We start from the raw sequence: 14,425 nt of genomic DNA, 5'->3' as shown, positions 1-14,425 counted from the left end.
GAGCTAGATGCAGAAAAAAATTATATTTAGTTTGCAACCTGATGGAGGTCAGTATAGATGGACTAATAGAACAAGTCCCACACACAGCTAGAAGCCCAAATATTTTTTCAGAGGTAGATGCAGATAAAAATTATTTTTAATTTGCAACCTGATGGAGGTCAGTATAGATGGACTAATAGAGAAAGTCCCACACACTGCTAGAAGGCCAAATATTTTTTCAGAGCTAGATGCAGAAAAAAATTATATTCAGTTTGCAACCTGATGGAGGTCAGTATAGATGGACTAATAGAACAAGTCCCACACACTGCTAGAAGCCCAAATATTTTTTCAGAGCTAGATGCAGAAAAAAATTATATTCAATTTGCAACCTGATGGAGGTCAGTATAGATGGACTAATAGAATGATGCTATGCCCAAAAGATTTTACTTCACTTGGTGCAGTAAAAAAATTGGTATTCTATACACAGGTGGTATATCTTGCAACACAGATAGGCTACTCCACTGACTAACACACTCTGCAATAGGCCAAAAAGGATTAGCTTTGCTAGATTCAGCCAAATGCTGTGAAAAAAACTTGCACAGCACTGGCACAGACCTGCCTGGCAAAAACTGATAGGAACTGATGTAACCTAGTCCTGAAAAGGACTGCAATTACAATTAGTCTTTACTCCCACAATCTATCTATTTAAGAGCACAGACCTGCCTGATAAAAGTCGTAGGAAATGCTGTAACCTAGTCCTTAAAAGGACTGCAATCACAACTATTCCCTACTCCCAAGCTATCTGTAGATTTGTGCGAAAATTGGCTTGAAATTAACAAGGTATAGCTCACACAGCAACAGCGGTGCCGTCTAACACGCAGCTGCAGCAGTGAGAAAATGGTGGCGACGGGGAAAATGGCTTGGTCTTATAGGGCAAGGACATGTGACATACACTGCCAATGACACATGCCCTTGCTTGTGTGAAAAACAGCAGTTCGCTCCGTGTGTGCGCTGCTGATAAGCTGACAGACTGCACCTCCCCACTGCAAATGCGGGAAAGAGAAAAAAAAATGGAGATCTTCATTATTCCTGCAGAGATCCATCCCCTGCCCCTCCCCCCACCCCGCTGTACACTCAAACTGCGTATTAACATTAATTTTCATCATTACTGAGAAAAAATCCAGTTATGATTTTGGTGCACGAACAGTTATCGAACATAACCTCGAACAGCCGAATTTTTCTCAAATCGTTCGTGTTCGCCGAACGGCTCGAACACCGCCCAAAACAGCTCGAATTTGAGATTGGCGAACAGTTCGAGTAGACCAACGCTCATCTCTAATGGGGACCAAGTATGGAGCCCCGGCCGCCGCCATGAGGTTGTGGAAAGCTTCCGCCTCCATGAGCCTAAAGGGCAACATTTCGAGTGCAAGCAGTACAGAAATATGTCAGTTTAGTATTGCGGCCTGTGGGTGGGTGGCTGGCTGCATACTTGCGCCTGCATTCCAAGGACTGAGGTAGGGACAACTGAATGCTGCGCTGGGACAAGGACATGGATGGTGATGGTTGCAAGTCTGCAACGACAGGTGCAGGGCGGGAAGCATCTTCACATGCGCCATGGACAGGGGATTGACGTGCATGCACAGCAGCAGAAGAGGCAGTGGTGTCACCCGCAGACACTGGTCCTGGACCTTCGCGTTCCACCCAGCTATTCGGGTGCTTTGCTGTCATGTGCCTGAGCATGCTGGTGGTGGTCAGGCTAGTAGTTTTGGTGCTCTTGCTGATGCTGGCCTGGCAGATGTTGCAAATGGCCTTTTTGGAGTTATCTAAAGAGTTTTTAAAATAGAACCAGACTCGGGAAGACCAACAGTTGTACTGGCAACTTCCATCATGTTGGTGTTACAGGAAACGGTTTCCCGCCTTGTGTCTGTGGCCACCACACTGCTTGTTCCTGCCTGTTGTGGTGCTATGCCTCCCCCCCGTGTGCTGCTGTCCTCGCTCTGCATGTCCCCTTGTCAGGTTGGGCCAGTTGCTTCATCATCCACAACTTCGTCTTCCACTTCCGCACCCTGGTCCACCTACTGACTTTCTGTCCTTTGTGTTTCATCATTATCCACCTCTTGCTACAGTAAGTTCACTTTCCCACCATCACCTTCGGGTGACCACGGCTTCTCAATTCACTACATGCGATCTCCTGTTGCCCTGCTTGAGGCTGGCCTGGCAAGAGGCCCGAATCTATCAATGGAAAAGTGAACAGCTCTTGGGGTAACCCTGGACTGTAATCTCTCCTTCAAACCACATATCCAAGCTCTTTCCACTTCTGAGTGGACCGAGCGAGAGGCCAGAATCTATAAATGGAAAGATGAACAAAACAGCTCTTTGGTGTGTCCAAGTTTGGGATCAGTTGTCTCAGAGTACTCGGAATGGTGGCAGGAAGGAGGACCAGGGTGAGGAAGATGCCGACTCCATGTAAAAAAATCTCCCGGATCTGCACATTCCTCAACCATGAATCTACAAAAAGACTAGTGAACGCACTCATCATCTCCTGTCTCGACGACTGCAACCTCCTCCTCTGTGGCCTCCCTTCTAACACTCTTGCATTCCTCCAAACTATCCTAAACTCTGTTGCCCGACTAATCCACTTGTCCCCTCACTATTCCCTGGCCTCTCCTCTCTGTCAATCCCTTCACTGGCTTCCCATTGCCCAGAGACTCCAGTTCAAAACCCAAACTTTGGCATGCAAAGACATCCACAACCTGTCTTCTCTATACATCTGTGACCTAGTCTCCCGGTACTTACCTGCACACAACCTCCGATCCTCACAAGATCTCCTTCTCTCTACCCCAACATTTTTGACTCTCGCCTACTGTTGAAACCTTCAAAAGACACCTGAAGACCCACCTTGTCCGTCAAGCGTACAACCTGCAGTAATCCTCGTCCACCATACCACTGCACAACCAGCTGTATCCTCACCTACTGTATCTTCACCCATCCCTTGTAGACTGTGAGCCCTCGCGGGCAGGGTCCTCTCTTCTCCTGTACCAGTCGCTGTCACATTTTTGTTCAAGATTATTGTAATTATTTTTGCGATATATTTGTATATCCCTTTTTCACATGTAAAGCACCATGGAATAAATAGCGCTAAAGTAATAATAATAATGTGGTCCAGACTCACGGCTACTGAGACTGGATCATATGGAAGACAGGGTGGTGGTGGTGGCAAACTGACTGGATGCATTATCTGCTACCCAGCCAACAACCTTTTCACACTGCTCTGGCGTCAATAGTGGTGCTCTGTGGCCCCCTACAAATTGGGACAGGAAGGTAGTTCGACATGATGTTGGTGATTGTTGGGCTCCCTCAGCAGGCACAGTTTCATCTTCCCACAGCCTCGGCCTGTGCGTGCACTATCACCATCACCATAACATCCACTTCCTCGTCCCTTGCCACACACCTTGCCCATTTTAAATGGAGTTTAATATTTGTCACATTGCCAAAAATGTCTGTATTATTATCGCAGTAATATAGGATTATGTCTGATGACCACAGTTTTAGGCAGTGACCTGGGAGTCAGAGATGCTTCCAGGGGTCTTCCCCATACTTTTCCCATGTCTTTTCAGCACTGTATGAATGTGTCTGATCATGTCTCACACACCACATGGCCAGATAAGGTAGTAAAATGTTAAAATTACATTTACAGATGAATGTATTTTTCACCTTTGAAAGCATTGCAAAAGTGCAAAAACGCATCAAAATCGCTACGTGTGAACATAGCCCAAGGTGTGGAGGAGCATTTTTTGGGGGCCTATTTATTTTACCTTATATACAAGTCATTACCCTGGAAAGGATGTTCCTTAACATTTTTCCCAGGAAAATCCATTTTGGTTTCATTTTTGCATGTTTTATTGTGAGCCCATAAAAGTGGTGTAATACACTGACAACATTGTTCACACAGTGACCTGGGTGTCAGAAATGCATCCAGGGATCTTCCCCATGCTGTTCCCATGTAATTTCAGCATTCTTCCCATCGATTTTGGCAATTTCTAGGTCGCATGCAGACCTCCGGGGCCAGAAAAATGCTTGAGTTTCCCGTAGACTGAATTGGGCTCTTTGCTCGGTCCGAGCACCCGAGTATTCCAATTTGCGCGACTCGAGCAACGAGTACCCGAGCATTTTAGTGCTAACTCATCACTAATCATTATGAATTGAGGCATCCACAATTAAGGATTAGTCTAAATGCACAAAAATGTTATGGACAATTAGTATTAGTATTATAAGTAAATGTGGGAACAATAATAAAAAATATATTAAATTGTTTTCATAATTAAATTAAAACATAAAGGTACACAAGAAGATGTTGCTTGAGCCAGAAGTCTAAGCAAAAGAAATCAGACAGTGTATGAAGTGCTTCACATAAACACATGATACATAATAAGGTGTTGAAAGAAGCAAGCAATGCTTTAAAAAAAGAGAAAAGTTAATTGTATGGGAAAAGAAAAGTATTTTCATTATTCTGGTCACACATGTTTATTTGAGATTTATATGCTATGAAAAATAAAAAAGTATTTTTTGTGGTCAGACCATTTAAAATTGTAAGCACAAGTTGTCACAATTAGTGTTGAGCCACCCCCGTAGTGTTCGGGTTCGGTTCGGTTCGTCGAACACCGGGATGTTCGAGGAACTGTTCGTCGAACTGTTCGTCGAACACCTTAGAACACCGTCGAACACCGTTAAAACCAATGGCAGGCAAACAAAAACACATAGAAACACATAGAAAACACCTTCAAAGGTGTCCAAAAGCTGACAAACTGCTCAGAAGACGCTTTCTTTAAAAAAGCCGGCCGGCAATTCAGCAGCGGCATACACCGGTACCCGACAATTTAGACAAGAAGGAATAGAGCCTCACACATAGATTAGATAGATTGAAACATGTCAGTCACATATATATGAAGTACAGTGACAGTGTTGCTTACTGTACTTGTCATTTAGTGTAAAGGATTTATTAAAAAATATAATAGTGTTTTCATGCACTGTCTCTTTAAAAAAGCCGGCCGGCAATTCAGCATCTGTACCCGACAATTTATAACAGACAGAATAGAGCTTCATACATAGATTAGATAGATAGAAACATGTCAGTCACATATATATGAAGTACAGTGACAATGTTGCTTACTGTACTTGTCATTTAGTGTAAAGGATTTATTAAAAAAAATAATAGTGTTTTCATGCACCGTCTCTTTAAAAAAGCCGGCCGGCAATTCAGCATCTGTACCCGACAATTTATAACAGACAGAATAGAGCTTCACACATAGATTAGATAGATAGAAACATGTCAGTCACATATATATGAAGTACAGTGATAGTGTTGGTTACTGTACTTGTCATTTAGTATTAAAATAAAGGATTTATTATTAAAAAAAATTGGCGTGGGGTTCCCCTTAATTTTAGTCTCTAGCGGAGGTTAAGCAGACAGCTGGGGCAGATGTTTGAAGCCTGGGAAGGGGGTAATACCCACGGAGCTTCCCAGGCTACTAATATGAGCCCCCAGCTGAATACATAGGCTTTACTAGCTATTAAAATGGGGGACCCCCCCAAAAAAATGACGTGGGGTCCCCCCTAATTTAATAGCTAGCAAAGGCTAGGCAGACAGCTGGGGGCTGATATTAATAGCCCAGGAAGGGAGCCATGAATATTGGCCCCCTCCCAGGCTAGAAACACCAGCCGTCAGCCGCCCCAGAAATGGCGCATTCATAGGATGCGCCAATTCTGGCACTTAGCCTCGCTCTTCCACGCTGCCCTGTAGGGGTGGCAGGGGGTAATAGGGCTGGGGTTGATGTCAGCTTATAATGCCAGCTGACATCAAGCCCAGGTTAGTAATGGAGAGGCGTCTATAAGACACCCCCATTACTAACCCCATAGTCAAAGTTAAAAGAAAACACAAACACCCAGAATAAAGTCCTTTAATTGAAATAAAGACACAATCCTTTATTGTTCTAAATTAAACCATACTTACCATCACGCCCATTCCAGCTGAAGCCAACGATCTCCTGCAATAAAAGAAAAATAATAAAGCAACATCATCCTTACCTTTCCATGGTTCCCACGACAGCTTCAGCTCTGCTACATCGAGATGACAGGCTGGACCGCAGCAGAACGCTGCCATCCAGCCTGTCATCCCGCAGACACTGAGAAGCGCAGGCATGCTTGCGCTCTGCAGTGTCTGGCTGTGACGGCATAAAGATGAGACGAGTTCATGTCCAATGAACTCGGCGCACCTCATGCACGTCACTGACAGCGTGGGAGAATTCTCCTGCACTCAGCGCTTCAGCGTGAGAATTCTCCCACGCTGAAGCGCTGAGTGCAGGAGAATTTTCCCACGCTGTCAGTGACGTGCATGAGGTGAGCCGAGTTCATTGGACATTAACTCGGCTCATCTGGATGCCCTCACAGAGAGACACTGTGGAGCGCAAGCAAGCCTGCGCTTCTCAGTGTCTGCGGGATGACAGGCTGGATGGCAGCGTTCTGCTGCGGTCCAGCCTGTCATCTCGATGTAGCAGAGCTGAAGCTGTCATGGGAACCATGGAAAGGTAAGGATGATGTTGCTTTATTATTTTTCTTTTATTTCAGGAGATCGTTGGCTTCAGCTGGAATGGGCGTGACGGTAAGTATGGTTTAATTTAGAACAATAAAGAATTGTGTGTTTATTTCAATTAAAGGACTTTTTTCTGGGTGTTGTGTTTTTTTTAAATACTTTACTAGAAATTCATGGTGGTCATGTCTAATATTGGCGTGACCCCATGAATTTTGGGCTTAGGGCCAGCTGATAATGCCAAGCTAGCCCTAACCCCTTTATTACCCAGTGAGCCACCGCATCAGGGCCCTGGATGAGTTGGGTACAGCGCCAGAAGATGGCGCTTCTATGAACGCGCCATTTTCCGGGGTGGCTGCGGACTGCAATTTGCAGCGGGGGTGGCCCAGAAAGCTTAGGCCTCCCTGCGCTGCGGATTCCAGCCCCTAGCTGCCTAGTTGTACCTGGCTGGACACAAAAACAGGGCGAAGCCCCACGTCAATTTTCTTTAAATTATTTCATGAAATAATTAAGAAAAAAAGGGCTTCCCTATATTGTTGTGTCCGGCCAGGTACAAATAGGCAGCTGGTGGTTGGGGGCAGCCCGTTCCTGCCTGCTGCACCTGACTGGACACAAATATAGTGCGAAGCCCCACGTCAATTTTTTTTTAATTATTTCATGAATTTCCTGAAATAATTTAAAAAAATTGAAGTGGGGCTTCGCACTATATTTGTGTCCAGCCAGGTACAGCAGGCAGGAATGGGCTGCCCCCAACCACCAGCTGCCTATTTGTACCTGGCCGGACACAACAATATAGGGAAGCCCTTTTTTTCTTAATTATTTCATGAATTTCATGAAATAATTAAAAAAAACTGAAGTGGGGCTTCGCACTATATTTGTGTCCAGCCAGGTACAGCAGGCAGGAACGGGCTGCCCCCAACCACCAGCTGACTATTTGTACCTGGCCGGACACAACAATATAGGGAAGGCCTTTTTTTCTTAATTATTTCATGAATTTCATGAAATAATTAAAAAAAAAATACGTGGGGCTTCGCCCTATTTTTGTGTCCAGCCAGGTACAACTAGGCAGCTGGGGGCTGGAATCTGCAGCGCAGGGAGGCCCAAGCTTTCTGGGCCCCCCTCGCTGCAAATTGCAGTCCGCAGCCACCCCGGAAAATGGCGCGTTCATAGAAGCGCCATCTTCTGGCGCTGTACCCAACTCATCCAGGGCCCTGGTGCGGTGGCTCACTGGGTAATAAAGGGGTTAGGGCCAGCTTGGTATTATCAGATGGCCACAAGCCCAAAATTCATGGGGTCACGCCAGTATTAGACATGACCGCCATGAATTTCTAGTAAAGTATTTAAAAAAAACACAACACCCAGAATAAAGTCCTTTAATTGAAATAAACACACAATTCTTTATTGTTCTAAATTAAACTATACTTACCATCACGCCCATTCCAGCTGAAGCCAACGATCTCCTGCAATAAAAGAAAAATAATAAACCAACCTCATCCTTACCTTTCCATGGTTCCCACAACAACTTCAGCTCTGCTACATCGAGATGACAGGCTGGACCGCAGCAGAACGCTGCCATCCAGCCTGTCATGCCGCAGACACTGAGAAGAGCAGGCATGCTTGTGCTCCTCAGTGTCTCGCTGTGACGGCATCCAGATGAGCCGAGGTCATGTCCAATGAACTCGGCTCACCTCATGCACGTCACTGACAACGTGGGAAAATTCTCACGCTGAAGTGCTGAGTGCAGGAGAATTCTCCCACGCTGTCAGTGACGTGCATGAGGTGAGCTCATGTCCAATGAACTCAGCTCACCTCATGCACCTCACTGACAGCGTGGGAAAATTCTCCTGCACTCAGCGCTTCAGCGTGAGAATTCTCCCACGCTGTAAGTGACGTGCATGAGGTGAGCCGAGTTCATTGGACATGACCTCGGCTCATCTTTATGCCGTCACAGAGAGACAATGTGGAGCGCAAGCAAGCCTGCTCTTCTCAGTGTCTGCGGGATGACAGGCTGGATGGCGGCGTTCTGCTGCGGTCCAGCCTGTCATCTCAATGTAGCAGAGCTGAAGCTGTCGTGGGAACCATGGAAAGGTAAGGATGAGGTTGCTTTATTATTTTATTTTTATTACAGGAGATCGTTGGCTTCAGCTGGAATGGGCGTGATGGTAAGTATGGTTTAATTTAGAACAATAAAGAATTGTGTCTTTATTTCAATTAAAGGACTTTATTCTGGGTGTTTGTGTTTTTTTTAACTTTGACTATGGGGTTAGTAATGGGGGTGTCTTATAGACGCCTCTCCATTACTAACCTGGGCTTGATGTCAGCTGGCATTATAAGCTGACATCAACCCCAGCCCTATTACCCCCTGCCACCGCACCCGGGCAGCGTGGAAGAGCGAGGCTAAGTGCCAGAATTGGCGCATCCTATGAATGCGCCATTTCTGGGGCGGCTGACGGCTGGTGTTTCTAGCCTGGGAGGGGGCCAATATTCATGGCTCCCTTCCTGGGCTATTAATATCAGCCCCCAGCTGTCTGCCTAGCCTTTGCTAGCTATTAAATTAGGGGGGACCCCACGTCATTTTTTTGGGGGGGTCCCCCATTTTAATAGCTAGTAAAGGCTATGTATTCAGCTGGGGGCTGATATTAGTAGCCTGGGAAGCTCCGTGGGTATTACCCCCTTCCCAGGCTTCAATTCAAACATCTGCCCCAGCTGTCTGCTTAACCTCCGCTAGAGCCTAAAATTAAGGGGAACCCCACGCCAATTTTTTTAATAATAAATCCTTTATTTTAATACTAAATGACAAGTACAGTAACCAACACTATCACTGTACTTCATATATATGTGACTGACATGTTTCTATCTATCTAATCTATGTGTGAAGCTCTATTCTGTCTGTTATAAATTGTTGGGTACAGATGCTGAATTGCCGGCCGGCTTTCTTAAAGAGACGGTGCATGAAAACACTATTATTTTTTTTGATAAATCCTTTACACTAAATGACAAGTACAGTAATCAACACTGTCACTGTACTTCATATATATGTGACTGACATGTTTCTATCTATCTAATCTATGTGTGATTCTCTATTCCTTCTATTCTAAATTGTCGGGTACCGCTGCTGAATTGCCGGCCGGCTTTTTTAAAGAGACGGTGCATGAAAACACTATTATTTTTTTTGATAAATCCTTTACGCTAAATGACAAGTACAGTAAGCAGCACTTTCACTGTACTTCATATATATGTGACTGACATGTTTATATCTATCTAATCTATGTGTGAAGCTCTATTCTTTCGGTTCTAAATTGTCGGTACCGGTGTATGCCGCTGCTGAATTGCCGGCTTTTCATGTTTCACTGTTGGCACTGTTCCCATCGATTTGGGCAATCACTGTAATGCCACAACCACCATGGCTGTGGCATTACAGTGAGTGGCAGACAATCCCTGCATGATTGGTGCTCTAAATAGCGCCAGACATGCAGGACACGCTTTTGGTGCACGAACAGTTATCGAACATAACCTTGAACAGCCGAATTTTTTGCAAATCGTTCGGGTTCGTCGAACAACTCGAACACCGCCCAAAACAGCTCGAATTTGAGATTGGCGAACAGTTCTAGTCGAACACCGCTCATCTCTAGTCACAATCTTACTTATCCTCTTTTTTTCTTCTCTCCATCTTTAGGCTACATGGTAAGCTTTCCCGCTGGTGTAGAACTTTATGACAATGTGATATGATATTACATCAGCTGTGTACTTACCCTGTAAAGTTTAGCTAGATAGGCTAGGTCAGATTTATCAAAAAGCATTAACCCCTTTGATAAATCTGGTGCGTTTTGAGACTGTCTAATGTAAGTTGGCATTGCCTTAGAATTAGACAGTATTAATAAATATGCCTCAATTCTGCAAAAAACAATCCATTACTTATTGATACAGCTGTCATTCTCTTCTGTAAAAATATATAGTTTGTTATCTCCGGAAAGAATGACAAGTTACCACTGACTTATAAGTACATTTATGCAAAACTGGATGCTGCATTCTGTACATAGAGAAATGGTGAATTTACAGCTTAGAAAGCATGAAGTGAACACTGAAAACAGGTTCAGATCGGCTGCATCAGGCACCATAATATTTAACACAGTGCTTTTCTAATATAATTGCAGTACAATAACATATACTAAAGATCATTATGAATTGAGCCATCCACAATTAAGGCTTAGTCTAAATGTACAAAAATGTTATGGGCAATTAATATTAGTATTGTAAGTAAATTTGGGACAATGGGAACAATAATAAAAAATATCAAATTGTTTTCATAATTAAATTAAAAACATAAAGGTACACAGGAATTTTACATCAGCCATGTACAGTACTTACCCTCGCAGGTTCTATTTACGAGCGTGAATCCAGTATCGCAAGAGCATTCATAGCTGCCATTTGTGTTCATACAGGATCCATTTACCCCACAAATAAGGACATTTTCAATACACTCATCGATATCTGCAAAATTATATAAAGAAAATGTATTTGCTGATAGACACAGTAAGTTATTCTAGAAGTTGTAGGATAATATAGGGAATAAGGAAGGTTTGTACAGAGCGTCCAGCTGTAAAATCTCTACTTGTAGAAGCTTGACATCTATTATGTGAGATAAGAAACGTATATACTCACCCGTACATTCCATCCCATCACCAGAGTACCCGTCCCTGCATGTACAGATGTAGGAGCCGTCAGTGTTGGTACAGTTCGCCCAGAGACTGCAGTCATTAGTTGTTTTACACTCATCAATGTCTGTGCAGTTTTCTCCATAATACCCTTGGTGACAATCACATCTGGATGACCCAAGCGTGTTGGTACAATTTGAATGGAGAGGGCACACGGTGACATTTTCCAGGCATTCATCTATATCTGCAGAGTTGTGTAGAAAAATCTGATAAGCAAAACGCCATAACAACTGTGCAGGTTTTTAGCGGTGACAGCCATCTTCATTATATGTATAAGATGTTGTCCCAGGCTGATAGTTGTTTTCAATTTCGACATGATATAATAGTATAATAATTTTACTGCATCATGTAAAGATGTGCAAGTACAGTACAGACCAAAAGTTTGGACACACCTTCTCATTTAAAAATTTTTCTGTATTTTCATGACTATGAAAATTGTACATTCACACTGAAGGCATCAAAACTATGAATTAACACATGTGGAATTATATACTTAACAAAAAAGTGTGAAACAACTGAAAATGTGTTATATTCTAGGTTCTTCAAAGTAGCCACCTTTTGCTTTGATTACTGCTTTGCACACTCTTGGCATTCTCTTGATGAGCTTCAAGAGGTAGTCACCGGAAATGGTCTTCCAACAATCTTGAAGGAGTTCCCAGAGATTGTTAGCACTTGTTGGCCCTTTTGCCATCACTCTACGGTCCAGCTCACCCCAAACCATCTCGATTGGGTTCAGGTCTGGTGACTGTGGAGGCCAGGTCATCTGGAGTAGCACCCCATCACTCTCCTTCTTGGTCAAATAGCCCTTACACAGCCCGGAGGTGTGTTTGGGGTCATTGTCCTGTTGAAAAATAATTGATTGTTCAACTAAACGCAAACCACATGGAATAACATGCTGCTTCAAGATGCTGGGCTAGCCATGCTGGTTCAGTATGCCTTCAATTTTGAATAAATCTCCAACAGTGTCACCAGCAAAGCACCCCCTACACCATCACACCTCCTCCTCTATGCTTCAGGGTGGGAACTAGGCATGTAGAGTCCATCCGTTCACCTTTTCTGCGTCGCACAAAGACACGGTGGTTGGAACCAAATATCTCAAATTTGGACTCATCAGACCAAAGCACAGATTTCCACTGGTCTAATGTCCATTCCTTGTGTTCTTTAGCCCAAACAAGTCTCTTCTACTTGTTGCCTGTCCTTAGCAGTGGTTTCCTAGCAGCTATTTTACCATGAAGGCCTGCTGCACAAAGTCTCCTCTTAACAGTTGTTGAAGAGATGTGTCTGCTGCTAGAACTCTGTGTGGCATTGACCTGGTCTCTAATCTGAGCTGCTGTTAACCTGCGATTTCTGAGGCTGGTGACTCGGATAAACTTTTCCTCAGAAGCAGAGGTGACTCTTGGTCTTCCTTTCCTGGGGCGGTCCTCATGTGCCCCAGTTTCTTTGTAGCGCTTGATGGTTTTTGCAACTGCACTTGGAGACACATTCAAAGTTTGCCCAATTTTTCAGACTGACTGACCTTCATTTCTTAAAGTAATGATGGCCACTCGTTTTTCTTTACTTAGCTGTTTTTTTCATGGCATAATACAAATTCTAACAGTCTATTCAGTAGGACTATCAGCTGTGTATCCACCTGACTTCTGCACAACACAACTGATGGTCCCAACCCCATTTATAAGGCAAGAAATCCCACTTATTAAACCTGACAGGGCACACCTGTGAAGTGAAAACCATTTCCGGTGACTACTTCTTGAAGCTCATCAAGAGAATGCCAAGAGTGTGCAAAGCAGTCATCAAAGCAAAAGGTGGCTACTTTGAAGAACCTAGAATATAAGACATATTTTCAGTTGTTTCACACTTTTTTGTTAAGTATATAATTCCACATGTGTTAATTCATAGTTTTGATGCCTTCAGTGTGAATGTACAATTTTCAAAGTCATGAAAATACAGAAAAATCTTTAAATGAGAAGGTGTGTCCAAACTTTTGGTCTGTACTGTCGCTAGAGTCCTATGTGCCTAACATCAAAATTTGGACCTGGGCCCCCACCTCCATGTTGGTCAGATATAAGGGCCTTTGTAGCGTTCTGCATCCTATAAAGACTTGTGTGTAATTATGCCCCCATCATTCCACCTTTCTGTAATAATGCCCCCAATCCTGGTATCTTCCTATAATAATGTCCCCCGTCCTCTCCCCTTTCTGCAATGATGTCCCCAGTCCTATCCCCTTCCTAAATAATAACCCCAGCCCTTTTCCCTTCCTGTAATAATGGTAATAATGTCCTCTGTCCTGGCTGATGCCTGTGCTGTAATACACTTCAGCTGAAGTACGCATAGGCAGGCCCCCCTCCGGCACGGGTCTGGTCGCGGTCGCACCCTTTGCGACCATGACCATTACACCCCTGCAAGTATATTTTATTATGAGAACAGTTAATATAATATCAAATATACGGGGAAAAGTTAAGAGGCCATAAAGGGGTTGCCGGCACATAATATTAATGACCTAACCTAAATATAAGTCATCAATTTAATAACAATGGAGATCTGACACCTGGCATCTTTACTGATGAACTGTTAGAAGCTCCAGTATTGACCTGATGTAAAGAGTTAACAGAGCTGAACAGCACGGCTCCATTAAATGTGTAGCAGCAGCTTCAAGATACAGCAGATCAGCTCTAATTTAAGAGAGTTGGGGTGCAGTTTTCGGCAATGGGATGTCACTCGAGCACCCGAGATACTCGGTGCATACCTGAGCACCCGATGCAAACTCTTGAAAAAATCACAACCATCACCCTAACATAACCCTAATCCTAACTGTAATCTTAACACTAACACAACCCTAACCCTAACAAAACCCTAACCTTAACCCTAACACAACCCTAACACAACCATAATCCTAACCCTAACACAACCCTTACCCTAACACAACCCTATCCCGAGGGATCCATTCACTATAGTGAGGTAGCAGAGTTATTCTGGACTCTGTCTGGCCTCTGTTTAGCCATGTCCTTTTTTTCAGAGGTTCACAAAACTGTGTCAGGCGGCACTTTTATGCACGCCTAATAAAAAGATGGACACCGTGGGATCATAGGCCAGACGGCGTCCAGGGTGCCCCTGTAGCGCCCCGAGGGTTCGGCCGCTACAGGGGTAT

General features: G+C 44.0%; 1 protein-coding gene across 9 annotated transcripts in view; it reads right to left on the bottom strand.

Moving 5' to 3' along the window:
* Positions 1–14,425, bottom strand: part of LOC141259357 (uncharacterized) — a 374,844-nt gene that overhangs the window by 232,100 nt on the left and 128,319 nt on the right. For 7 of the 9 annotated variants that reach the window (XM_073675221.1, XM_073675224.1, XM_073675227.1 and 4 more), the window contains 2 exons: positions 11,228–11,464; positions 10,934–11,056 (listed from right to left, as the gene is read on the bottom strand). The exons of the other annotated variants lie outside the window; for them this stretch is intronic. In XM_073675221.1, coding sequence (XP_073531322.1) covers positions 10,934–11,056; positions 11,228–11,464 — 360 coding nt within the window. The remainder of the gene's footprint in view (positions 1–10,933; positions 11,057–11,227; positions 11,465–14,425) is intronic. 9 annotated transcript variants of the gene reach the window in all.

This window comes from Phyllobates terribilis, unplaced genomic scaffold (assembly GCF_046119375.1).
Source record: "Phyllobates terribilis strain yellow unplaced genomic scaffold, ASM4611937v1 Scaffold_3__8_contigs__length_932513732, whole genome shotgun sequence".
In the NCBI taxonomy this organism is placed as follows: Eukaryota; Metazoa; Chordata; class Amphibia; order Anura; family Dendrobatidae; genus Phyllobates; species Phyllobates terribilis.
This window is presented reverse-complemented; position numbering and strand designations above follow the sequence as displayed.